The sequence below is a fragment of the Cetorhinus maximus genome, chromosome 12 (assembly GCF_964194155.1).
Source record: "Cetorhinus maximus chromosome 12, sCetMax3.hap1.1, whole genome shotgun sequence".
In the NCBI taxonomy this organism is placed as follows: Eukaryota; Metazoa; Chordata; class Chondrichthyes; order Lamniformes; family Cetorhinidae; genus Cetorhinus; species Cetorhinus maximus.
In genome coordinates, this window is record NC_135890.1 from 76,062,347 (window position 1) to 76,087,821 (window position 25,475).

The 25,475-nt window shown below is 46.5% G+C and overlaps 1 protein-coding gene across 2 annotated transcripts in view; it reads left to right on the plus strand.

Moving 5' to 3' along the window:
• The window catches only part of aifm3 (AIF family member 3), a 126,510-nt gene that overhangs the window by 55,789 nt on the left and 45,246 nt on the right, over window positions 1–25,475 (plus strand). For both annotated transcript variants that reach the window (XM_078552860.1, XM_078552861.1), the window contains exons 3-7: window positions 12,533–12,749; window positions 14,206–14,315; window positions 15,352–15,461; window positions 17,582–17,626; window positions 19,104–19,200. In XM_078552860.1, coding sequence (XP_078408986.1) covers window positions 12,533–12,749; window positions 14,206–14,315; window positions 15,352–15,461; window positions 17,582–17,626; window positions 19,104–19,200 — 579 coding nt within the window. The remainder of the gene's footprint in view (window positions 1–12,532; window positions 12,750–14,205; window positions 14,316–15,351; window positions 15,462–17,581; window positions 17,627–19,103; window positions 19,201–25,475) is intronic.

The window sequence follows — 25,475 nt, forward strand, 5'->3', positions numbered from 1 at the left end:
GGGGGGAAGTTCCAGGATTTTGACCCGGCGACAGTGAAGGGACGGTGATATGTTTCCAAATCAGGATGGTGAATGACTTGGAGGGGAACTTCCAGGTGGTGGTGTTCCTATCTATCTGCTGCCCTTGTCCTTCTAGGTGATAATGGTCATGGGTTTGGAAGGTGCTGTCTAAGGAGCCTTGGTGAATTCCTGCTGTGCATCTGGTAGATGGTACACACTGCTGCTACCGTGTGTCGGTGGTGGAGGGAGTGAATGTTTGTGGATGGGATGCCAAGCAAGCAGGCTGCTTTGTCCTGGATGGTGGCAAATTTCTTGAGTGTTGTTGGAGCTGCAGTCTTCCAGGCAAGCCGAGAGTATTCCATCACCCTCCTGACTGGCACCTTGTAGATGGTGGACAGGCTTTGGGGAGTCAGGAAGTGAGTAACTCACCACAGGATTCCTAGCCTCTGACCTGCTCTTGTGGCCACAGTATTTATATGGCTGGTCCAGTTCAGTTTCTGGTCAATGGTAACACCCAGGATGTTGATTGTGGGGGATTCAGTGATGGTAATGCCATTGAATGTCAAGGGGTGATGTTCAGATTCTGTCTTGTTGGAGATGGTCATTGCCTGCAACTTATGTATATGGACTGCTTCAGTATCTGAAGAGTCGCGAATGGTGCTGAACATTGTGCAATCATCAGCGAACATCCCCACTTCTGACCTTATGATGGAAGGAAGGTCATTGATGAAGCAGCTGAAGATGGTTGGGCCTAGGACACTACCCTGAGGAACTCCTGCAGTGATGCCCTGAAACTGAGATAATTGGCTTCCAACAACCACAACCATCTTCCTTTGTGCTTGGAATGACTCCAGCCAGTGGAGAGTTTTCCCTCTGATTCCCATTGATTCCAGTTTTGCTCAGGCTCCTTGATGCCACACTCCGTCAAATGCGGCCTTGATGTCAAGGGCAGTCACTCTCACCTCACGTCGGGAGTTCAGCTCTTTTGTCCATGTTTGAACCAAGGCTATAATGAGATCAGAAGCTGAATGACTCTGGCAGAACCCAAACTGAGCATCAGTGAGCAGGGTATTGCTAAGCAAGTGTCGCTTGATAGCACTGTTGATGACCCTTTTAATAATGTTACTGATGATGGAGAGTAGACTGATGGGGCAGAAATTGGCCAGATTGGATTTGTCCTGCTTTTTGTGTACAGGACATACCTGGGCAATTTTTCACATTGCCGCATAGATGCCTGTGTTGTAGCTGCATTGAAACAGCTTAGCTAGGGGCGCAGAAAGTTCTGGAGCACCTGATATCACGTGGATTGAATTGAATTGGCTGAAGACTGGCATCTGTGATGCTGGGGACCTCAGGAGGATGGATTATCCACATGGCACTTCTGACTGAAGATTGTTGCGAATGCTTCAGCCTTATCTTTTGCTGGGCTCCTCCATCATTGAGGATGGGGATATTTATGGAGCCTCCTCCTCCAATGAGTTGTTTAATTTCCACCACCATTCACGACTGGATATGGCAGGACTGCAGAGCTTAGATCTGATCCATTGAATCACAGAATCACAGAATTGTTACAGTGTAGAAGGAGGCCATTCGGCCCATTGTGTCTGCGCCGCCTCTCTGAGCATTTTAACTTAGTGCCAATCTCCTGTCTTTTACCCGTAACCCTGCATGTTGTTTCTATTTAAATAATCAACCAAAGCCCTCTTGAATGCCTGAATTGAACCTGGCTCCACCATATTTTCAGGCAGCGCATTCCAAACTCTAACTATTCGGTGTGTGAAAATGTTTTTCTCACCTTACATTTGCTTCTTTTGCAAAATACTTTAAAACTGTGCCCTCTGGTTCTTGATCCGTTTGCAAGCAGAAACAGTTTCTCCCTATGTACTCTGTCCAGACCCCTCATGATTTTGAAAACTTCTATAAAGTCTCCTCTTAGCCTTCTCCTCTCCAAGAAACACATTCCCAACTTCTCCAACCTTTCCTCATAACTGAAGTGTCTCATCCCTGGAACCATTCTCATTAACTTCTTCTGTACTCTCTCCAATGCGTTCACATCCTTCCTATAGCGTGGCGCCTATAACTGTACACAATACTCCAGCTGAGGTCTAATCAGTGTCTTATATAAGTTCATCATAACCTCCCTGCTCTTGCACTCTGTACCCCTATTAATGAAGTTTAGAATACTGTATGCTTTAGAAGCAGCTCTCTCTACCGGTCCTGCCACCTTTAATGACTTATGTACATATACACCCAGGTCTCTGCTTTTGCACACATATTGGTTGTGGAATTGCTTAGCTCTATCTATCATTTGCTGCTTATGCTGTTTGGCACACAAGTAGTCCTGCTGTATAGCTTCACCAGGTTGACACTTCATTTTTAGGTATGTCTGGTGCTGCTCCGGGCATGCCCTCCTGCACTCTTCATTGAACCAGGGTTGATCCCCTGGCTTGGTGGTAATGGTAAAGTCGTGGATAAAATGGGCCATGAGGTTACAGATTGTGTTTGAGTACAGTTCTGCTGCTGCTGATTGCCCACAGGATTCCCAGTCTTGAGTTGCTAGATCTGTTCGAAACCTATCCCATTTAGCATGGGGATACTGCCACACAACACAATGGAGGGTATCCTCAATGTGAAGATGGGACTTCCACAAGGACTGTGCTGTGGTCACTCCTACCGATACTGTCATAGATAGATGCATCTGCGGCAGGCAGTTTGGTGAGGATAAGGTCAAGTATGTTTTTCCCTCTTGTTGGTTCCCTCACCACCTGCCGCAGACCCATTCTAGCAGCTATGTCCTTTAGGACTCAGCCAGCCCGGTCAGTAGTGGAGCTATGGAGCCACTCTTGGACATTGAGTACATTCTGCGCCCTTGCCACCCTCAGTGCTTTCTCCAAGTGGTGTTCAACGTGGAGGAGCACTGATTCATCAGCTGACGGAGGGCGGTATGTGGTAATCAGCAGGAGGTTTCCTTGCCCATGTTTGACTTCATGGGGTCCGGAGTTGATGTTGAGCACTCCCAGGGCAACTCCCTCCCGACTATATACCACTGTACTGCCACCTCTGCTGGGTCAGGACATATCCAGGGATGGTGATGTATGGAACATGATGTATAAGGTTTGATTCCTTGAGTATGACTATGTCAGGCTGTTGCTTGACGAGTCTGTGAAACAGAACTTCCAATTTTGGAACTAGCCCCCAGATGTTAGGAAGGAGGGCTTTGCAGGGTCGACAGGGCTGAGTTTGCCATTGTCATTTCCAATGCCTAGGTCGATGCCAGGTGGTCCATCTGGTTCCATTCCTTTTAGACTTAGTAGCAGTTTGATACAACTGTGGGGTTTGCTAGAGGACATTTAAGAATCAACCATATTGCTGTGGGTCTGGAGTCATATGTTGGCCAGACCAGGTGAGGACAGTAGATTTCCTTCCCTAAAGGATATTAGTGAACCAGATGGGTTTTTATGACAATCAACAATGGTTTTATCGTCATCATTAGACTTTTAATTCCAGATTTTTATTGAATTCAAATTCCACCCTCTGCCACAGTGGGATTCAAACCTGGAACTTCTGAGCATTACCCTGGGTGTCTGGATTACCAGTCCAGTGACAATACCACTATGCCACTGCCTCCCCTACCTCTAACTACCACACTGTCTCAAAGGATGACATAAGACATCCCATACTACGAACTATCAATGTCCACATCCTGAAACCACCCAGAAGAGCTTTCCTGACTTGAATGGGTCTTTTCCGAAACAAAAACAGTGATTGTCTCAGACTTCAGGGTGAATGTCTGCACACAAAGACCCAGGTTGTAATTAATCAACTAAGCCCAACACCTTATTTAGAGAGAGAACCGTGGAAAAACCACATGGTAAGGCAGCCATGTTGGCCTCCTTGGTAAAAATCTTTAAGTGCTGTCTGCAAGAGAAACCATAGCAACAGCAAAAAGGCAGCAGCATTGACGCCTAAAGCTGGAGGTTGTAACATCGTAAGGAAACCAAGCCTATTCCTTTTCAAGTCCACCAATACAGCAAACCGACCTCCTGGTACAAGACTACAAGTAACTAACTTTGTCACCTGCTGAAAATCCACCTGTTCGAGAGAATCTAGCAATGACTCTGATATACGACTTTGGCTACTGAGTTCAACTAACTACTCTTCAGGAGTGAAAAACCTCTTCTTCATCAGGCCTCCACTGTGTGTTTTTTTCCAAGATGAGCTAGCCATGTGAGTTACAAACTAGTCTTATGTTTATAACATGTAAAAGTGCACTATTCTCTTTCACTGCATTTTCCTCAAATGTGTGTGTGTGAGTGACTAAGTGAGCGCCAGAGCGTTAGACTATCGGGGTGAACACATGAATAAATAATCCTCTTTACTTAAACCTACTGAAATCTTGCTGCTGGTTATTCAAAATGACCACACACTCAAGGGTTAGGAAGCACACACATCTTCCTTTTCAAAAACACACTGATTATGGACAGATGGGGAACAGGGCTTTCAGTTGTCTCTCATCCCTGCATAGCAACAATGTAACATCAGTAACAAATTGTCCCACAACACTATTTCTAGAAGAGCAGGGGAGTTCTCCTCAGTGTCCTGGCCAATATTTATTCCTCCAATAGCATCACTAAAAACAAAATGATCTGGCCATTATCTCATAGCTGTTTGCGGGAGATTGCTGTGTGCAAATTGGCTCCTGTACTCCCTGAATTACAAATATCACTGCACTTCAAAAGTCCTTCATTAGCTGTAAAGTGCTTTGTGACAACCTGAGGCCATGATAGGTGCTATATAAATTCAAATTGTTCTTTCTTTCTTAGTGCTGGGAATGCATTACTTTCTGGTGTCAGCGCCAAGCATTCCTCTGCCAGATATGCCACAGGAGAGATACAGAGTGAAGTTCCTACTCTGCTCCATCAATTACCCTGAGCTGAGAAGATTACCCCCAGTGGCAGCAGTGCCGCATTTTCATTGCACAGTCAGGATTTCCCGAGTGAGGCTGACAACTTAGTTGTTGCTGGTGTGGTATTGTGACTCGTTGTACTGGACTCTGCTGAGAGACGCCTTGAGCTAATTTCATTCTAGGGATCTTACATCATTCAGTGAGATGACATTCATCTCACCAACTATAACTTACATTTATATTGCACCTTTAATGTAGAAAAAACATCCCATGACATTTCTCAGGAGTGCAAAGGAAGAGAGAAATACACAGGAGACAAGAGTCGGAAGAATGGAGTGTTCTGGGAAAGTGTTATGGGGCTGGAGGAGGTTATAAAGAAAGGCAGAGATGAGACCATGATGGGATTTTTTTTTAATTCATTCATGGGATGAGGGTGTCGCTGGCTGGGCCAGCATTTATTGCCCACCCCTCATTGCCCATGAGAAGGTGGTGGTGAGCTGCCTTCTTGAACCGCTGCAGTCCCTGTGCTGTAGGTACACCCACAGTGCTGTTAGGAAGGCAGTTCCAGGATTTGGACCAGCGAAAGTGAAGGAACAGTGATATATTTCCAAGTCAGGATGGTGAGTGGTGATGTTCCCATCTATCTGCTGCCCTTGTCATTCTAGATAGTAGTGTTCATGGGTTTGGAAATTGCTGTCCAAAGACCCTGATTTAAACAGGAGAATGAATACTTTAAATCAGAGGTTTTGAGGGACAGAGAGGCCTGAGGTGATTGAGCAAGACTTGGTGTAGGATAGATCACAAGTAACAGAGGTTTGGGTGATCTGAAGTTTATGGAGGGTGGATGGCTGAAGAGCAACCGGAATCTCATTAGAACAGTCAGGTCTGGAGGTGGGAGTTTCAGGCAGCAGATAGGCTGAGGTAGAGACGGGCAATGTCACAATGCTTGGACTATGATTGGATGGTAAGAGTGGATCTAAGTTAGGGGAGTCTCACTGATGTGGATAATGGAGAAGAAGCTTTGGAAGGGATTAGTTGATCAATGTCTCCAACAGTGCAGAAAGGTCAAGGAGGGAATATGCCCCACGGTTTCAGAGGATGCTGTTCATGACTTTGTGTAAGACCATTTCAGTACTGTGGCAGGGACAGAGACCTGGGGCAGGATTTCCCGGTCGGCGAACAGGGGGCGGGGCCCGCTCGCTGACGCATAAAATGACGTTGGGTGGAACTCCCGACATCACCCCGCCTCATTTCAATTTTCAGGTCAGCAAATCAGCTGTGAGCCCGCCAACCTGTCAATGGTCTCAATAGGCTATTGACAAATTCATTAACATCATTAATGGACCTGCCTGTCCAACCTTAACCTGGCGGGCTTCAGAGAAAGCATGAAACCACATCCACAGGCGGGATGAGGTTTCGTGTAGGTTTTTAAAAATTTAATAAACGTTTAACGAAAAGTGATGGACATGTCCCAACTCATGTGACAGTGTCACATGAGGGGACATGTCAGGGAAATTTTATTTTTCTATTTTTAGCATTTTTACATTCGAAGCTGATCTCCCTGAGGCAGCACTTAGCCTCAGGGAGATGAGTATACTCTTTCGCACGCATACACAAAAGAGCTCACTCACAGCTCAGGGAACCCCCCCCCCACCTGCACAGGGAGTACATAGCGCTTCCTGGCGGACGTCACGCTGGGCGGGCCTTAACTGGCCCACCCACGTAAAATGGCGGGGCACCGCCAATTGGGGGCGCCAATCGGAGGCGCGCCTCCACGCATCCGCTCCTGAACATCCCTCCCTGGGGGAGGGGAGGAGGGGGATTTCTGCCACTGGAGATATTCAAACATAGAGTTGCAGAAAGATGGGCACAAATTTGAGAGGCCACAGCATGTTCATGATTGGACTGCTCAAAACCCTGGACCCAGAGGTGAAAGGCCAATATGGAGCATAGGAACAGGAGTAAGCCAGTCAGTCCCCTGACACACCTTGCTTCCATATTCCTTAATAACCTTACCTCACAAAAATCAGACTTCTTTCTGAAATTTTCCCTACACTTGCTGCCCCAGCCTCAACAGCTTGTTGGTAGAGAATTCCAGATTCCCACTGCATTTTATGAGCAAAAAAGTACTTCCTGAATTCACCTCTGAAAGGGCCCAGCTCTAATTTTAAGGTTATGTCCCTGGTTCTGGACTATCCCACCAGAGGAAAATTTCTCCCTTTCTATCCTATCGAAACCTTTAACCATCTCAAACAACTCACCTAGATCCCCCTTAGTCTTCTATACTCCAGAGAATACAAGCATAATCTATGCAACCTGTCCTCACAATTTAACCCTTTTCCCCAGTACCATTCTGGTGCATCCGTATTGCATGCCCCCACAAGGCCAATATATTCTTCCTGAAATGGATGCACCAAAACTTCATACAACAGGCCCTTCTGGCCCTTTGTATTCCAGCCCATTTGCGATAAAGGTCAACATTCCAGCTGACAAATTGAGGTCAGGTCTGGGAGGCAATGGTAGGCCTCAGCAACCAATCCTGCACCGTTATCCACCATTATCCAATCCGATTTAGGTGTGGGATCATAGTGGAAAATCCTACTTAATTTCTCGTTTATTCTGCTTCACTAGGATAGGGGAAAAGTTGGTGCAGCCACTCTGGATTGTGACGATTATAATGTCAGTTATCTCCCATTCGGGTGGAATTGATAGCAACGTGTGAAGGAATTCATGAGTTGAAGCAAAGACAAGTTATCCACTTGAGAGATGTAACTACCCCGTACATTGTGCAAAGGCTCTTTTTCATACCGAACAGCCTAGCCAAGAAACAAACCAGGTTGTAATGCGACTGCAGTCTAGCTCTGCAAGATGAGACCTTCATGCCCTGTGACTTTGCTCTGCCATCAAATTTCCTAATTAAAATTTTGCACAGTAGGTAAAATCCTGAACAGCAGATTGCAGCAGCCTCATTTCTGATGGTCAGCATATTTGCTGGTCTGTGAGGCTCAGCGGGCTCCTGTCTGCATCAACCTTAAAGCTGAACTACGTAGTTTCAAATCAAGATCCTCACAGGAAAACATTGCTACCTCACAGTTCAGTGGAGGGCTTTATCAGCACGTTGATCAATGTCACTTTCGGACGTTAAACAGGCCATTTGGCCTGTCCAGGACGTGTTGGCTTTTAGCCTTCACATGAGCAAAACAAGAAACACAGTTAATGGGCCTGATTTTTAAGCCTGACCGAGAACGGAGGCAGGCAGGCACTGAGAAGATGTGCAGATGACCTCATGCCGTATCCCCAGCTCCGCCTCAGCCTGGGCCATTTTCCTACAAACAGGCCACTTAAGGCCAATAGAGGCCAGCTGGGATTTTCCAGTCAGCTTCTTGTCCTTGCAGGCAGTGGGACCCAGTTTAACTGTCTGGAGGTGACCTCCTGGGGCCAAACCAGTGAGTCAGTGCCTGAGGTGGGCCTAGAGATCCTCCCTACCTGCCTGGATGCGGCAGCAATCACAGGCTACCTTGCAGAGGGGCTTGATCCCAAGTGGTGGCCAGCTGTCTGCACTTCATCCCATCCCCACAGCGGTGGCCAGGCTGCAAAAGCCATTCTTTAAAAAGCTGTAGAGAGGGAGCCTCCATTTTGAGGTGCCGTCTCCCTCACTTTGCTGCAGCTTTCCTCTAATTGGCCCTCCATCTTCGAGAGCCAGCCCACGGGCCTTAATTGGATGGTGAACCCACCCCCTGGCCATTTTTGGCCACTCCAGGGAAAATCACAGTGAGTGACTGTTTCCTGCTCAGTGCCAGCTTCTGAGCCACATTGGAGCCTGACAGCAGGGTTCATAATCCCACAGGGAAAATCCAGCCCGCTGATTCTGGTTGATCACCACTCAGCGAACAGTGTCCTGATGATTGGTCATCGGCCTGAAACACTAATCCTGTTTCTCCCTCCACAGACACTGCCAGACCCGCTGAGCATTTTCAGCATTTCCTGTTTTTATTTCAGATTTCCAGCACCACAGTGTTTTTCTTTTGTGTTGTTGGTCTTAATCTGATGTGTCTGTTCTGTTCCATTGTCCCTTTATTCCCTCTCCTTCAAGCACCTAACGTAAGCTATTCTTAAATGTTGACATGCTCTCTGCTTCAATCACTAACTCTAGCCGTGTATCTCACAGCCTCACAAGACTCACTGTTAAAAAAGATCCTCCTACTCCCTGTCCTAAATCCTTTCATAATTTTAAGCACCTCTATCAAATCACTTCACAATCTCTGTTCTAACAAAAAAGCACTCAAGTTTTCTGGGTCTCTGTTCGTATTTGTATTTCTTCAAATCAAACAACATCCTATTTAATCTGTGCTGTAAACTCTCTGTTGCCTCAACGTCCTTCCTATAATGTTGAACCTTAATCTATATAATAAGAACATAAGAAATAGGAACAGAAGTAGGCCATTCGGCCCCTCGAGTCTGCTCCGCCATTCAATAAGATGATGGCTAATCTTGTGCTTCGATTTCCACATTCCCAATGCAGTGCTCCAACTCTGATCTGATATAGAATTATCAATACGGCCTGAATTTTCATCCTTGAGATGGGTAGCAGGAGTCAGGAAAATTCCCGGCTATGCCCAGCCCCCTTGGGAGAAAAGTGCTTGCAAAGGTGGGGTCTTCAATGCCAGAGAGGCGGGTGCGGGCTAAAGTCAAACCAGCTGACCCGGGAAAGAGGTCGGAGGCAGCCACAGGGGCTTCGGGTGCCCAGGCAGGCTGTTTAAAAGGTCCGCCTTAGTATTCCAGGACTTCATCCCAAATAGTCGTTTGGTAGTACAGAGCTTGAGTCTTGCTGAAATAAGAGACATCTTTTGTCAAAGCTTTGCATTGGCATTTTCACACCAATTGTCCTGATGAGTGCAAGATGAAAAACTTTGACAAAAAATGTCTCCTTTTTTCAGCAAGGCTTCACCCCAGTTAAAATAAAAACACAAAGGCCCTCCAGCCCTCACCCCTCATACCCCCTCACCCTCCACACACTCCCTATGCCACATCCATGCCACCTCATGCCCCCTGCCCACCCCACCTAGGCCCCTTATATCCCCAATGCCAAGATATGGCACTTCCATGCCCAGTAACCCATAACACGCTGTATAGAACTAATGGACCCAATAGTGACAATAGGATTTGTCAAAAACAAAGCTTTTAAAAAAGAGTAATTCATTCATAATTTTCTACTATGTTAAAAAAAATGTCATTTCGCTACAAAGCAATATAAGTGTCAATCATCCAAACCCATCAATGTATCAATAACAATAATCACAGCCCTTGAAACCACTTAACCTTGTATAAATAAATATTGGCCTGAATTTTACGCTCCCCCACCAATGGGTTTTCAGTGCGGGGTGGTGGGAGCGTGAAATTGAAGGGATGAGATTCCCTCTGGGTTCCTGCCCACCCCGGCCACACAGCAATTTTACACTGGGGCAGACAAGGCCCCAGATGGGAAGCCTACCCTTGCCCCAATTGAGGCCGTTAAGTGGCCAATTAATGGCCACCTAAGATCCATTTCCCGCCCAGCCTCAATTTTTAGGCTGGTGGGAAGATTGAACCTTCATGGGGGGAGGCCTGAATACATCAAAGTTACATCCTGGGCAGGGGGTGGGGGGACACCTCATCTGATGTCGGGTGCCACCCCCACCTTAAGGTCCAGTGGCCTCGGCACTCCCACCCCCTGGCCTCTCCTTCAAGACCCCAATCATCCCCCTTGTGCCTCCCCTGGCCTTCCCTACCCTCCCCATCCTTGGACCCCCTGAACTTACCCGGGCTTCCGGCTCCTGGACTTAGTCTCTGATGTCTTGTTGAGCTTCCTTTTCTGGGGACCAGAGAGCTGCCAGCCAATCAGATTGGCCAGCAACTCTCGAAGGCGGGACTTCCTCCTGAGTGAAGAATGGAGCATAAATTGGCTGTGAGGCAATCGGAGTTGGCGGGAATGTGTTCCCCGTCTAATCTTCGGATGGCGGGAAACAAGGCCCCACCATCCAAAAAATTCAGGCCTTGGTGAAATTGACAGCAGAGATCAGACAGCCTGAACTGTCAATCAAATAATATTTTCCCTGGGGTGCAGCTTTTTCAACAAGAGTAATAGCCATCTGCAATATGTCAAATGTAATTATTCCAGTGATCATAAAAGGTAACTCAATCACTCTTGGCGTTGGGCTGCTCTTCATGGTGAAATGCTGTTAATGAATGGCAAGACAGTCAGCATGTGGAAGAGGAAGATAAGTTACTGGTTTGGATTGGACACAATACCGATGATAGGATCTGTCAGTCGAGCTTGCCCAATCACCTTAAGGCAGTCACTGATGTGGTGTTAATGTGGGCTGCTCAGCTTCAGTGGTAAATACCCCATTAACAAAGGTTTCAACTCATTATTGGGGTTGCAAGTTTACTTGGTGTTGCAGACTGTACATGTGAAGAAAGGATTACAGGGTTGGAGTTGGCCATTCAGGCATTCGAGCCTGCTTCTCCATTCAATGAGATCATGGCTGAAATGTACCTTAATTTCATTATATCCATATTCTTTGATAGCGTTAACTAACAAGAATCTTTCAATCTCTCAATCCCAGTCTTGAAAGCTCGAACTGTCCCAGCATCTGCAGCTTTTTGGGGGAGATAATTCCAGCTTTCTCTTACCCTTTATGTGAAAAAGGCCTTCCTCATTTCCCCTCTGATTGACCTAGCTCTAATTTGAGGATTATGTCTCCCTGTTCTTTATTTTCCCACCAGAGGAAATAGCTACTTTACTAAATCCTTTCAGCATAGGGACACAGGGAATAGGAGCAGGAGTAGGCCATTCAGCAGCCCCCCACACCTGCTCTGCCAATCTCAACCTTTCAGATACTGGGATCAGATCACCCCTCAATCGTCTATCTCACAGTAGTACAAGCCAGCAACCTGTCTTCATAATTTATCTCGCCAGGCCTGGTATCATTCTGGTGAATCTACGTTGCACCATACACAGGCAAATAGATCCTTCCTGATGTGCGGTGCTGAACTGTGAATGCTGGATTCTAAATGAAGTCTGACTAAGGCCCTGTACCATGTCAAGTATAACTTCCTTCCCTTTGTAACCAAGCTCCTTTGAAATGATGTTCAACTGCAGCAAGAGAAAGTGAACTCATTAAGAATATAATATATATTATAAACAAAAACAGAAAATGCTGGCAAAACTCAGCATGTCTAACAGCATCTGTGGAGAGAAAAACAGAGTTAACATTCAAGCCTGTATAACTTATCTTCAGAGCCCACATATCCTATTAGACCTGCTGAGTTTTTCCAGGTAATTCTGTTTTTGTTTTGGATTTCCAGCATCCGCAGTAGCTTTTAGCTTTTTGTTTTTATCAGAGTTTATCACTGAACGTTTTAAAGAATATGTAAGCTTTTGGCAAATATTCCAACATATATCTTATTCCTTAAACATGCTTAGTTATTTTTTTACAATATTTCTGGAATAAGTTGAAGTTCCAGGAGTGTATATTGAATTATTAACAAGATAGGTTAACCTTATGGCTGATATATGCTACAATTGTTTTGATGTTTAGGAATGCACTGGTTGAAACCTCTTTGTGGTCACTGTCTATCTTTCAGTTGAAGTCAAAGTTGAAGTGATGGCCCCTGACAAGGAGAAGGAGAGAGAGAAGGAAAGCCTTTCACCCAACGGCAAAGTCAGCCCTATGTCCCCATGTAAGGCCAACGGGAGCACAAAGCACATAGAGGAGCGGCCCATTACTATCGACCTCTATCAGAACCCAAAGGACATGATAGAGATGGCAGTGTGCCATGTGAATGAGCTCCAGGATGGACAGTAAGTATCATTGTATGGGCAGCCACCAACATAACAATGAGACATCACTTATATTGTGCCAGGGAACGGACTATAAGTGAGTAAACTCAAAGGCTGAGATTGCAGTTGGAGTCCTCATTTCGGACAATTCTTATCAAGACCCTACTGCTGTAGAGACAGAGTCCATTGTTACTGTTTGCTCACAGTTATTACCTACAACTGAGACCTTACCTTGTTTCCTTATTCATTTTCCATTTCATAAATCACTGCTCAAAAATCAGAGAGTGAGTTGCCAACTGTGATTAAATGTATCCCTGGAGGTTTCAACACATGACTTGCGTCCATGTTCCAGCCTTTAGTCGGCCACCCCATCCATCTTTGTGACATACTGCCTTCCTACGCCAATTGGAAAGCAAAAGGACTCATTATCCAAGTGGATGATGCTTGGCTGTCAGCCAAACAGCCTTTATTTCGCATTTTCAATATTTTTATAGCTGGTGAAGAGAAATGTTCAAAGAAAAAGACAAAAAAAGAAAACAAATCCTTTTAAATATCCGGATGATTTTTTTCCAGGGTTGGCACACAGCAGTGTCCTTGAGATTGATCTTCAATTCCTGGAGACTCCAGGCCAATCCTGGAGGGTTGGCAAATCTGTCAGAGAGAAGTAATGAGATTTCCTCTGCCACTAATACAGTGATTGGGGTTGTACATGTTAAAGAGATGGTCTCAGTCAGAATTTCAGGGATTAATCTGTTTGTTGGATTCTCACTAAGCTGCCTGTTTTGACACTTAATGAAAACACACAAAATAGAATCCCCATAAATATCTTTTGGGCCAATTTGATGGCATCTGCATTAAATAAATATTCAGAAGGAAATGGGGTGAAACGCTGAGCGCAACTACTTATCCTCCCCATATGATCCACCTAGCATATTGTGTCACTGGAATAACGTGGGGGAATGGTGCTGCGGCTCCACTTGACTTCCCAATGGCCATCAGCAAAATGGCATCAGCAAGCCAGCAATGACACCTGCAGGAATGCAGTGGTACTGCAGCTCCTTCTCCACTTGTTCCAGGGAAGTCGAATCCCCACCACCACATCCAAGGGTTCGCTGAACTGAGCCAGGCAGAGTGGAAAGTCTTCAGGGGCAGGGTACGCACAAAGGGCCAAAATTGGAAGACCATGGCAGTCTCAGAGGCTGGGGGAGGTTATGGAGATGTGCAGGGCTGAGACCATGGAGGGATTTGATACTCAAAGATGAGAATTTAAAAATGAGACAACTTGCATATTGTGAGGGCCGCAGGAGCCTGTTCAGCAGTGCTCCTCCTCCGTTGTGTCTCCAAACGACAGAGTGTGGGGTCAGGCAGGTCGCTCGTCCTGCGGAGAGTTCCCAATCATGGGGGGAGGTGGGGGTGGGTTTGGATGGAGCCTAACAAAAATGGACTGTGGATGAACCATACACTTTTGCACCCACAGGATGCGAGAGGTGGATGTGGCGTGTGGCAAGGCCCTGCTGATTAAAGAGAGAGGAGAATACTGTGCAATAGGACATAAATGTCCCCATTATGGAGCACCTCTGGTGAAAGGTCAGTGCACAGTCACATGGACAAGGTTCAGGGTTATGAGGAATACTGAAAAAACTGATCCAGTAAATTGTTGGCTGATAGAGGCTCAAGTACCAGAGGACAATGGTTAAAAAAGCAAAGGGTGTGAGGGACAAGGCAATGTGAAGCAGGCCTCAAACGTACAATCTCTATTTACGGATACTGGTTGGCCAATCACATTACAGGCTATCCTTTCCAGAAATGGCCACTCCCAGTCTAGTGAAGCTGCATTGCTGACAAGCACTTCAATAAGGGAGGCAGCACTGAGTCATACGTAAGATGTGACAGTGATGTGTGGGACAGGAGAAAACTGCTGCTGTGCAGCCTTCAATTTTCTGACGATTAAATTTGCTGAAGATTGAAGGCACCACATCTCCCTGTCACTTGATAAACTTGAAAGATTGGCCCATATGTATACATCAGCCAAACAAGAGGGTGCAACATGTACCCTCTACAAGAATTACTGCAGCAACTCACCAAGGTTCCTAAAGCAGCACCTCTCAAACCTGCGACCTCTACCACCCAGAAGGATAAGGGCAGCAAGTGCATGGGAACACCACCGCCTGCAAGGTTCCAAGCATCACAGCATCCTGACTTGGATATATAATCACCATTCCTTTACTGTCGCTCGGTCAAAATCTTTCCCAAACGGGACTGTGGATGTACCTGCACCACATGGTTCCGGAAGGTGGCTCACCACCACCTTCTCAAGGGCTGTTAGAGATGGGAAATAAATGCCAGCTACCTCCAGAGCATGAATAATTAGAAAAAAAATGAGGCAGACACTGGATTGGATGGGAGTGAATTGCCCGTATTATCCCAGTGTCCAGATTACATGTACAAAGCTGACACTAGGACACCCACCAGCTGGACTGTGGCAGACAGGAGCAATACACGGTTGTTGTAAAGCGCTTTTATATTGTTGACTATTATAAAATTATAAACAGAACGAAGCCACTAGTTAGTGACTGTACCAGTGATCTGTCTCGGTATAAGAGGTGTCAATTTCTATCCTCAGGTGTTTTGACCAATGGGCGAGTTCGGTGCCCCTGGCATGGAGCCTGTTTTAATGTCGCAACGGGGGATATTGAGGACTTTCCCGGATTGGACAGTTTACCCAAGTTTCAGGTAACACTTGCGCTGTCCCCTTGTGCTGCAACACTTCCCCACCCCAGCTCCATACATCATTCCTCTGTTCACTTTTGTGTCAGCCATGACTCAGTTGGTGACACTCTCGCCTCTGAGTCAGGAGATTGTGGGTTCAATTTTCACTCCAGAACCTTGAGCACAACAATCTCGGCTGACACTTCTGTGCAGTACTGAGGGAATGCTGCACTGTTGGAGGTGCCATCTTTCCAATGAGATGTTAAGCCGAGGTTTTCACTAGCCTTTTGAATCCCATGGCACTATTTCAAAGAAGAGCAGGAGAGTTCTCCCTGGCATCCTGGCCAATATTTATCCCTCAACCAATGTCACTAAAATAGAAATTATCTGATAATTAATGCATTACTGTCAGATGAATCTTGCTGTGCGTAAATTGGTTGCCACATCTCCTCCATTACAACAAACCGCTTTGGAAAGTCCTGAGGTTGTGAAAGGTGCTATATAAATGCAAGTCTATCCTTCTTTCTTTCTCAGAAGCATGTCACCAATTATTTTACCTCCATAATGTTGCTTCCCCTGTAGATCAGTTTGGGTAAATTACCCTCACAGTGTGGGCCTGGCTGTTAGTCAGGAATCTGTTGTGCGGAGAATTGCAGCCTCACACCCACCTCCTGTCACCATGGAGACCAGCAGCCTCATTCACAAGTGTGCCAAGCCATTTATTCTGAGAACATTTCTTCATTTCTTTCTTCTCTCCTTCAGGTGCTAAATGTTCAGCCCGACATTTATATAGAATTAGTTAGAAACCATAACACAGAAAGAGCCCATTCGGCCCGTCCATTCCTTGCTGGAGATCATGCTCCACATGAGCAGTAGTCATTGGCCTGAATGATACTAATAATCAGGAGAGATGTAAAACAAGTTGCTGATTTGCTGCCACCACAGAGTCAAAATTAACCCAATTCAACGATGATATTCAGCTAATTGTAAACTGCTAACCACTAGTTTGACAAAACTGTAAAGCTTAAAATGTTTAAGCAAAATAACAGCCTCTGTCTGAAGATTAGAAGCTCCAGCGGTCGCAAAGAAGCAGCTGGTGAGACACAGGGCGAAATCTTGTTGAGGCGTTTAGGGGTCTTGCCTGCCAGCTGGAGAGCCAGCGACAGACCCATGCTGCCTCTTTTCAGGAGGGCCCGGCTGAGCCACACGCCAACCAGGCAGTGGCGAGGCCAGAGGCGGGCCTTTCCCCCTCCCCCTGAATCAGGACCCCGGGGGCACAAGTCTCACCTACCAAGAGCTGCCAGCCAATCAGAAGTTGGCAGCTCTTGTGCTCAGCAATGCCATTGGGAAGGCTGTGGCTGCTGCCAGAATGACAGGCACCAGAGTCCTAGAATTGCGGAGCGGGTGGGGGGGTGGAGGGGAGGGGAGGGGGGTTTCATGGGTGGGGATTGGGTAGAGGTTTTCAACCTTTGTTTTGGTTAAGAAACCCTTTAATATATTGCGAAATTATGTGGAACTCCAATCCTCTCTCCCTCCTTCCCCCTCACCCTTCACTGTATATATATCACACTCTCTCACTTTTCCAGAGCCGCTTTATCCAATTCAGAGTTGCAGCAAGTCGGACCCTATCCCGACAGGGAATGGGCACTAGGCAATGTTCACCCAATACACGGCACCAGTCCATCACAGGGCACACGCTCACACACACACTGGGGGACAATTTTACCGCAGCCAGTCCACCTAAACCAGTGAGGCTTTGGACAGTGGGGGCAAACCGAGCACCTGGAGGAAGCCCACACGAACGTGGGGAGAATGTGCAAACTCAAGACACCCGAGACACTCGAGACAGACACCCGAGGATCAAACCTCAGTCCCTGGAACTGTGAGGGAGCAGCGCTAATTGTATGTGTATTAGAAAACAAAAATAAAAACAAGGTAAAATCTTATTGATCGAATGAATGGAAATGCAAAAAATGTTATTTTCCATGATTATTTTCCATTAAAGGTAAGAATAACATATCTAGAAGAATTGAAAAATTTGGTACAATTTTCAAATGACCTGAACATTGCACAGAGCCCATGAGGGATGCAGGTGGAACCCTGGCTGAAAAACACACTCTAATCAACTTTCTTCATCTTCGCAGGTCAGAATAGAAAAAGAGAAAGTGATAGTCCGAGCAAGTAAACAGGTAACACAACAACCTTGTGAAATTTGTTCTTTAATCTGTATGTACTGGGAGTGAATCCAGCCCCAGACCAATGGGATGAAGATTTCATCTCATTGACGGGCTGCAATAATGATGTATAAACTGGGTTTGAGCAGGCTCAACTCACATTGAGTGTCCCCGAGCCCTCAGGCAAAAACCTCTCCCCCTGTTAAGGCCAGCTTGCAGTTAATTGGCGGCATCACACAGGGAAAGTCTGATCATCAAATAACACAGCACAGACCAAAGCCATTTGGTCCGTTGTCCCTGCGCTGACTCGTTGAAAGAGCTATTCCCCACCTCACTCTTTCTGCATACCCCAGCAAACGTTTCTTTTTTAAGCACTTAACCAATCCCCACCATTCAACCTGCTTCCATCAGCCTTCCAGGCAGCCCATTCCAGATCATAACTCACACAAAAAAAAATCTCCTCGTCGCCCTCCCTGGCTTTTTGCCAGCTGAGGTGGGACCTGGTGAAGGGGGCATTGCTATTTTGAGTTAAGCCTGATTGTTGGGACAGTGCCGCAACTAACTTGTACCTGCAACTAAGCTGACCTGAGAGTGCTTGGCAATGGGTCAAAATGTGTCACCTATCTTTACCCCCCTGGACTAAGCTTCTTAATTTTGATATGGGTGAAAACAAACACTTCAAAAAAGCAGTGATTTGTCCTTGGTGGGTGTTGATGTTCTGTTTGCAAAGCACTTCCTTCCTCCACCGTGCTGCACTGGAGTGAAGCTCCAGCCCTCAGCCTGCACTCCTGCTGGCTTCAGTCGGGCTGAGATGCCCTGGCCTGTTTACACAGTGAGACTCCCACTAGTGGCTGTGCTATGTCACTGCCTCTCAAGAATGGCACGCACTCTTTTCCAAAGCAAAATACGTACAGCAGATGCTGGAAATCTGAATTCCAAAACAGAAAGTGCTGGAAAAAGTTGTGATGAAAGGTCGTCGGCTTGAAAGGGTAACTCTCTTTCCCTCTCCGTACTTGCTGAATACTTGCAGCGTTTTCTGTTTTGATGACATGCCCTAATTGGTGCTTTTAAACAGCACTTTCAGTCTGATGGGTTTGCTGTATTCTGAATACTGATTAGCGAGGCTGGGATCTCAATCAAAATCCAGATCTGTCAGAAGTATTTGTTTTAAATATTGTTTTTCCCCTTCATAGGGGGGCAGTTCCAAGTTTCAACATTCGGCCCAAGTGGCACTGACGCCAGCTGTGTTTGCGATGGTGTTTTATGTTCTGTGTAAGTCGATGAGTGCAGAGAAAGAAAGGAGCATTTGTTCAGAACACAGACGTCTGACTGCTTCTGGTGGGATTGTTCTATTCCCTGGGTCTATACGCCTCACTGTGACATGCAGCGCTGATGGTGTGCCAAGCCCAATGGAGTCCTCCATCCCCCCCCAACCCCACCCGCCCCAGAATTGTTGCCATTGTGATTTCACCATCCACCCTTTTGTTCCCAGGCTCTCCAGTCACAGAAGAGGGTGAAATGGATGGCTAGATGTGCTACTCTATGTGAAAGCAGCTTCAGCAACACCAGCGTGCTCATCATTGGGTCAGGTAAGTGTGCAAACCCCTTAAAATGGATGATAGGCAGCTGGATGTGAGCCTACTGGAGAAAAAGAACAGATTGGGAACTTCAGTTTAACAGAAAGAAAGCATTTGCATTTATAAGTGCCTTTCATGACCTGAGAACGTTCCAAAGAGCTTTACAGTCCATTAAGCACTTTTTGAAGTGCTGTACTAGAATAATTTCGGCAGCTAGTTTACACACAGCAAGGTCCCACAAGCAGCAATGTAATAATGACAAGATAACCTAGGTGTTGGTCGATGGATAAATATCAGCCTGCTTTCCTTCAAAATTGTGTCACTGGATCTTTTACATCCACCTGAGAGGCCACACAGGGCCTCGGTTTAACATCTCATCTGAAAGGCAGCTCCTACAACAGTGCAGCACCCCATCAGTATGGCACTGGAGCATCAGACTAGATTTTAATGCTCAAATCTCTAGAGTGAGACTTGAACCCACTGCTTCCTGGCACTGGTGTGGTGCAACTGAGCTCCAGCTGGTACTGGGACCAAGGGCGAGCTACAGCGTAAAGCTACAGCTTCATATTGATGAGCTAAAGTGTCTCTGTCCATGAGAATAATGAAACGGGGAACGCACTTATCCACGTGCGGGGCATCAGTGAAATAGATTTAACAATGTTTCCAGTATTGAATCAAGACACGAGAACCATGGAGTAAGGGATGACAAGGGAAACCATCTGGTAAATGTAATTCAAGGCGTAACATTATTACATTCAGGCTGGTTGGTTTATGAAATATGCCACAGCCAGTGCAGTGAATGCAAGCTCTATTAAAACAGACTGAGAGACAACATAAAACAGCATAAATCCAGGGGACTGGGGGAGATATAAAGAACAGCAAATAAATTAAAAGATGAGAGGAGATCAACGTGGAAAGTCAAAAATAAACTTATGGAGGTTAACAAAAATTTACAATTATATTAGAAGAAAAAGTGTAGCCAGGGAATTGGGGAATTAATATTGCAAATGGAAATAAGGAAATGGCAGACTTTTTGAATAATTACGTTGAGTCAGTCTTCGCTGTAGATGAAGACGATAATATACCTGACCTCCCAGAGAAATGAATAATGAATCAAGAACTGGAACTCACTAAAGTTAATGTAAACAAGAAAATAGTATTGGGAAAAGTACTGGCACCACAGATTGACATTTTCAGGGATGGATACTTTCCATCCCAAGGTTTTAAAGGAAGTAAGTGAGGAAATGACAGGTGTTTTAGCCATAGTCTTCCAAAGTGTGCTCAGGATTTGTCCCTTTATGTTGGAAAATTGCAAATGTATGCTCATTATTTAGGAAGGTGAGAGATAGCAACCAGAAAATTATAGACCCACTAATCCAACACTGTTGGAATCTATAATTAAGGACAGAAATGACTAAGCACTTTGAGAAATTTGATCTAATTAGAGGGAGTCAACATGTATTTGTGAAAGGTAGGTCATGCCTAATGAACCTAATTGAATGTTTTGAAGTAACTAAAGTGGTAGGATGTAGTTTATATGGGCTTTCAGAGGCATTCAGTAAGGTTCCACGTAAAGGCTGATAGCTAAGACTAAAGCTCATCGAGTTGAAGGAATGCTATTGGCCTGGTTGGGAGATTGTTTAGATGGTAGAAGTCAGAGGACCAAATTTAGTCCAGGTGTTGGGGTCTGGTCCAGTGGCTCAAGCCCTGTGCTACCTCCTTCTGTATTAAGGCCTGCTGTATTAAGTATCAGTCAGGCACTTAAGTGGCCAACGATGGGCCTTCCCCAGGATCAAGGACCCTGGGGATGGAAATCCTGAACCTACCCCCACCCCACCTAGAGCTGCCAGGCAATCAGAGGCCAGCAGCGTTTCATTGCAGGCAGAACCACTGGAGGAGCGGTGGTAGCTGTTGGCAATGCACCCACTAGAGGCCCAGGATCAATGATGGACCCAGGCCACAGATGAGTTTTTTTTATTCATCCATGGGGTGTGGGCTTCGCTGGCTGGGCCAGCATTTATTACTCATCCTTAGTTGCCCTTGAGAAGGTGGTGGTAAGCTGCCTTCTTGAACTGCTGCAGTGGTGTAGGTACACCCACAGTGCTGTTAGAAAGGGAATTCCAGGATTTTGACCCAGCGACAGTGAAGGAACGGCAATATATTTCCAAGTCAGGATGGTGAGTGACTTGGAGGGGAACTTCCAGGTGGTGGTGTTCCCATCTATCTGCTGCCCTTGACCTTCTAGATGGTAGTGGTCGTAGGTTTGGAAGATGCCGTTGAAGGAACCGTAGTGAATTCCTGCTGTGCATCTTGTAAATGGTACACATTGCTGCTACTGTGCGTCAGTGGTGGAGGGAGTGAATGTTTGTGGATGGGGTGCCAATCAAGTGGCTGCTTTGTCCTGGATGGTGTCAAGCTTCTTTATAACAGAATCACGGTGCAGAAGAGGCCCTTCGGCCCATCGAGTCTGCACCAACATGTGAGAAACCCCTGACCTACCTACCTAATCCCATTTACCAGCACTTGGCCCATAGCCTTGAATGTTATGACGTGTCAAATGCTCATCCAGGTACTTTTTAAAGAATGTGAGGCAACCCGCCTCCACCACCCTCCCAGGCAGTGCATTCCAGACCGTCACCACCCTCTGGGTAAATAAGTTTTTCCTCACATCCCCCCTAAACCTCCTTCCCCTCACCTTGAACTTATGCCCCCTTATGACTGACCCTTCAACTAAGAGGAACAGCTGCTCCCTATCCAAAACAAAACAAAAACAGAATTACCTGGAAAAACTCAGCAAGTCTGGCAGCATCGGCGGAGAAGAAATCAGTCAACGTTTCGAGCCCTCATGGCCCTTCGGCAGAACTGCCTATCCACCCTGTCCATGCCCTTTGAGTGTTGTGGGAGCTGCATTCATCCAGGCAAGTGGGGAGTATTCCATCATACTCCTGACTTGTGCCTTGTAGATGGTGGACAGGCTTTAGGTAGTCAGGAGTTGAGTTGTTCATCACACGATTCCTAGCCTCTGACCTGCTCTTGTAGCCACAGTATTTATATGGCTAGTCCAGTTCAGTTTCTGGTTAATGGTAAACCCCAGGATGTTGATAGTGGGGGATTCAGTGATGGTAATGCCATCAAGGGGTGATGGTTGGATTCTCTCTTGTTGGAGATGGTCATTGCCTGGCACTTGTGTGGGGCTAATGTTACTTGCCACTTGTAAGCCCAAGCCAGGTCTTGCTGCATTTGGACATGGTCTGCTTCAGTATCTGAGGAGTTATGAATGGTGCTTTACATTGTGCAATCATCAGCGAACACCCCCACTTCTGACCTTATGATGGAAGGAAGGTCATTGATGAAGCAGCTGAAGATGGTTGGGCTTAGGACACTACCCTGAGGAACTCCTGCGGTGATGTCCTGGAGTTGAGATGACTGACCTCCAACAACCACAACCATCTTCCTTTGTGCTAGGTATGACTCCAACCAGTGGAGAGTTTTCCCCCTATTCCCATTGACTCCAGTTTTGCTAGGGCTCCTTGATGCCACACTCGGTCAAATGCTGCCTCGATGTCAGGGGCGATCACTCTCACCTCACCTCTGGAGTTCAGCTCATTTGTCCATCTTTGAACCAAGGCTATAATGAGGTCAGGAGCTGAGTGGCCCTGGCGGAATCCAAACTAGGTGTCAATGAGCAGGTTATTGGTAAGCAAGTACCGCTTGATAGCACTGTTGATGACCCCTTTCATTACTTTAATGATGATCGAGAGTAGACTGATGGGGCGGTAATTGGCCGGATTGGACTTGTCCTGCTTTTTGTGTACAGGACATACCTGGGCAATTTTCCATATTGCCAGGTAGATGCCAGTGTTGTAGCTGTACTGGAATAGCTTGGCTAGGGGCGCGGCAAGGTCTGGAGCATAAGTCTTAGTACTATTGCCGGAATGTTGTCAGGGCCCATAGCCTTTGCAGTATCTAGTGCCTTTAGCTGTTTCTTGATATCATGTGGAGTGAATCAAATTGGCAGAAGACTGGCAAATGTGATGCTGGGGACCTCTGGAGGAGACCGAGATGGATCATCCACTCGGCACTTCTGGCTGAATATTGTACCAAATGCTTCAGCCTTATCTTTTGCACTGATGTGCTGGGCTCCTCCATCACTGAGGATGGGGATATTTGTGGAGCCTCCTCCTCCTGTGAGTTGTTTAGTTTCCCACCACCATTCACGATGTGGTAGGACTGCAGAGCTTAGATCTGATCCGTTGGTTGTGGGATCGCTTAGCTCTGTCTATCACTTGCTGCTTATGCTGTTCGGCACGCAAGTAGTCCTGTTTTATAGCTTCACCAGGTTGACATCTCATTTTTAGGTATGCCTGGTGTTGTTCCTGGCATGCCCACCTGCACTCTTCATTGAACCAGGGTTGATCCCCTGGCATGGTGGTAATGGTAGAATGGGGGATATGCCGGGCCATGAGGTTACAGATTGTGCTCGAGTACAGTTCTGCTACTGCTAATGCCCTACAGCGCCTCATGGATGCCCAGTCTTGAGTTGCTAGATCTGTTCAAAATCTATCCCATTTGGCACGATGGTAGTGCCACACAACACGATGGAGTCGTATCTTCAATGTGAAGATAGGACCTCATCTCCACAATGACTGTGCGGTGGTCACTCCTACCGATACTGTCATGGACAGTTGCATCTGCGGCAGGCAGGTTGGTGAGGATGAGGTCAAGTATGTTTTTCCCTTTTGTTGGTTCCCTCACCACCTGCCGCAGACCCAGTCTAGTAGCTATATCATTTAGGACTCAGCCAGCTCAGCCAGTAGTGGTGCTACTGAGCCACTCTTGGTGATGGACATTGAAGTCCTCCACCCAGAGTACATTCTGCACCCTTGCCACCCTCAGTGCTTCCTCCAAATGGTGTTCAACATGGAGGAGCACTGATTCATCAGCTGAGAGAGGGCGCTACGTGGTAATCAGCAGGACGGTTCCTTGCCCATGTTTGGCCTGATGCCATGAGACTTCATGGGATCCGGAGTTGATGTTGAGGACTCCTAGAGCAATTCCCTCCTGACTGTATATCACTGTGCCGCCACCTCTGCTGGGACTGTCCTGCCGGTGGGACAGGACATACCCAGGGATGGTGATGGGAGTAACTGGCTTGGGGTCGAGGGAGGTGCAGGGGGAAAGCGGGTCAGGAGGAAGGGCAGGTGGTGGCCCTCAGTGAGCTTCCTGCTTCCCAATGCCATGTCCCTCGATCTGGCACTGAAAGCCTTTGAACAAGGGGATCCACCCGCTCCCCACCCCCCCCTCCCGGGAGCTTGCCTGTTTGCTTTTTGGGCTTCTGTGTGGCAACTGCCCTGCCGGCGGCTGGTTGATTACCAGTGGTGGTGGGATGAGGCCCTTATGCAGGCATTGGTTGCCCACTAAAGGGCCTCAATTGGCGGCGAGGTGGGAAGGAAGCAGGGTGCCCACCTGGTACAAAAAACATTGATAGATGAAATGAGTGGGATAAAAACTGTGGCAGACAGATTTCAATCCAGGTAAGGGTGAGTTCATTTGTAGTTAACCAAAGAAGATTGATACAAATATTACTTAAATGATGAGAAGAGTGGAGGTCCAAAGAGATTTAAGGGTCCACGTACACAGATCACTACAGTGTAGTAATCAGGTACAAAAAATAAACAAAAACTCATGGAATCATAGCCTTTATAATTAGAATATAAAGGGGAGGCAGCTTTGTTACAGCGATACAAATCCAGGGCTGGACCAATTCTGGAGCATTGTGTACAGTACTGGGCTCTGCACCTTAGAAAATACATATTTGGCTTGGAAGGAGTGCAGTCCAGATTTAGCAGAATGTTTCCCTGGCTCCAAAGCTTAAATTATGAGGAATCATTTACATAATCTAGGCTTGGATTCCCTAGAATTAAAAAAAAGTTAAGTTTTATTTCATGGGGTGTGGGCATCACTGGCAAGGTCAGCATTTGTTGCCCATCCCTAATTGCCCTTGAACTGAGTGGCTTGCTCAGCAATTTCAAAGGGCATTTAATAGTCAACCACATTGCTGTGGGTCTGGAGTCACATGTAGGCCAGAGCAGGTAAGGATGGTGGATTTCCTTCCCTAAAGGACGTTATCAAACCAGGCGGGTTTTCATGACAATCAATGAGGGTTTCATGGTCAGCATTATGAGCTTTCAATTCCAGATTTATTGATTGAATTTAAATTCTACTAGCTACCATGGTGGGATTTGAACCCGTGTCCCCAAAGCATTAACTGGGGTCTTTGAATTACT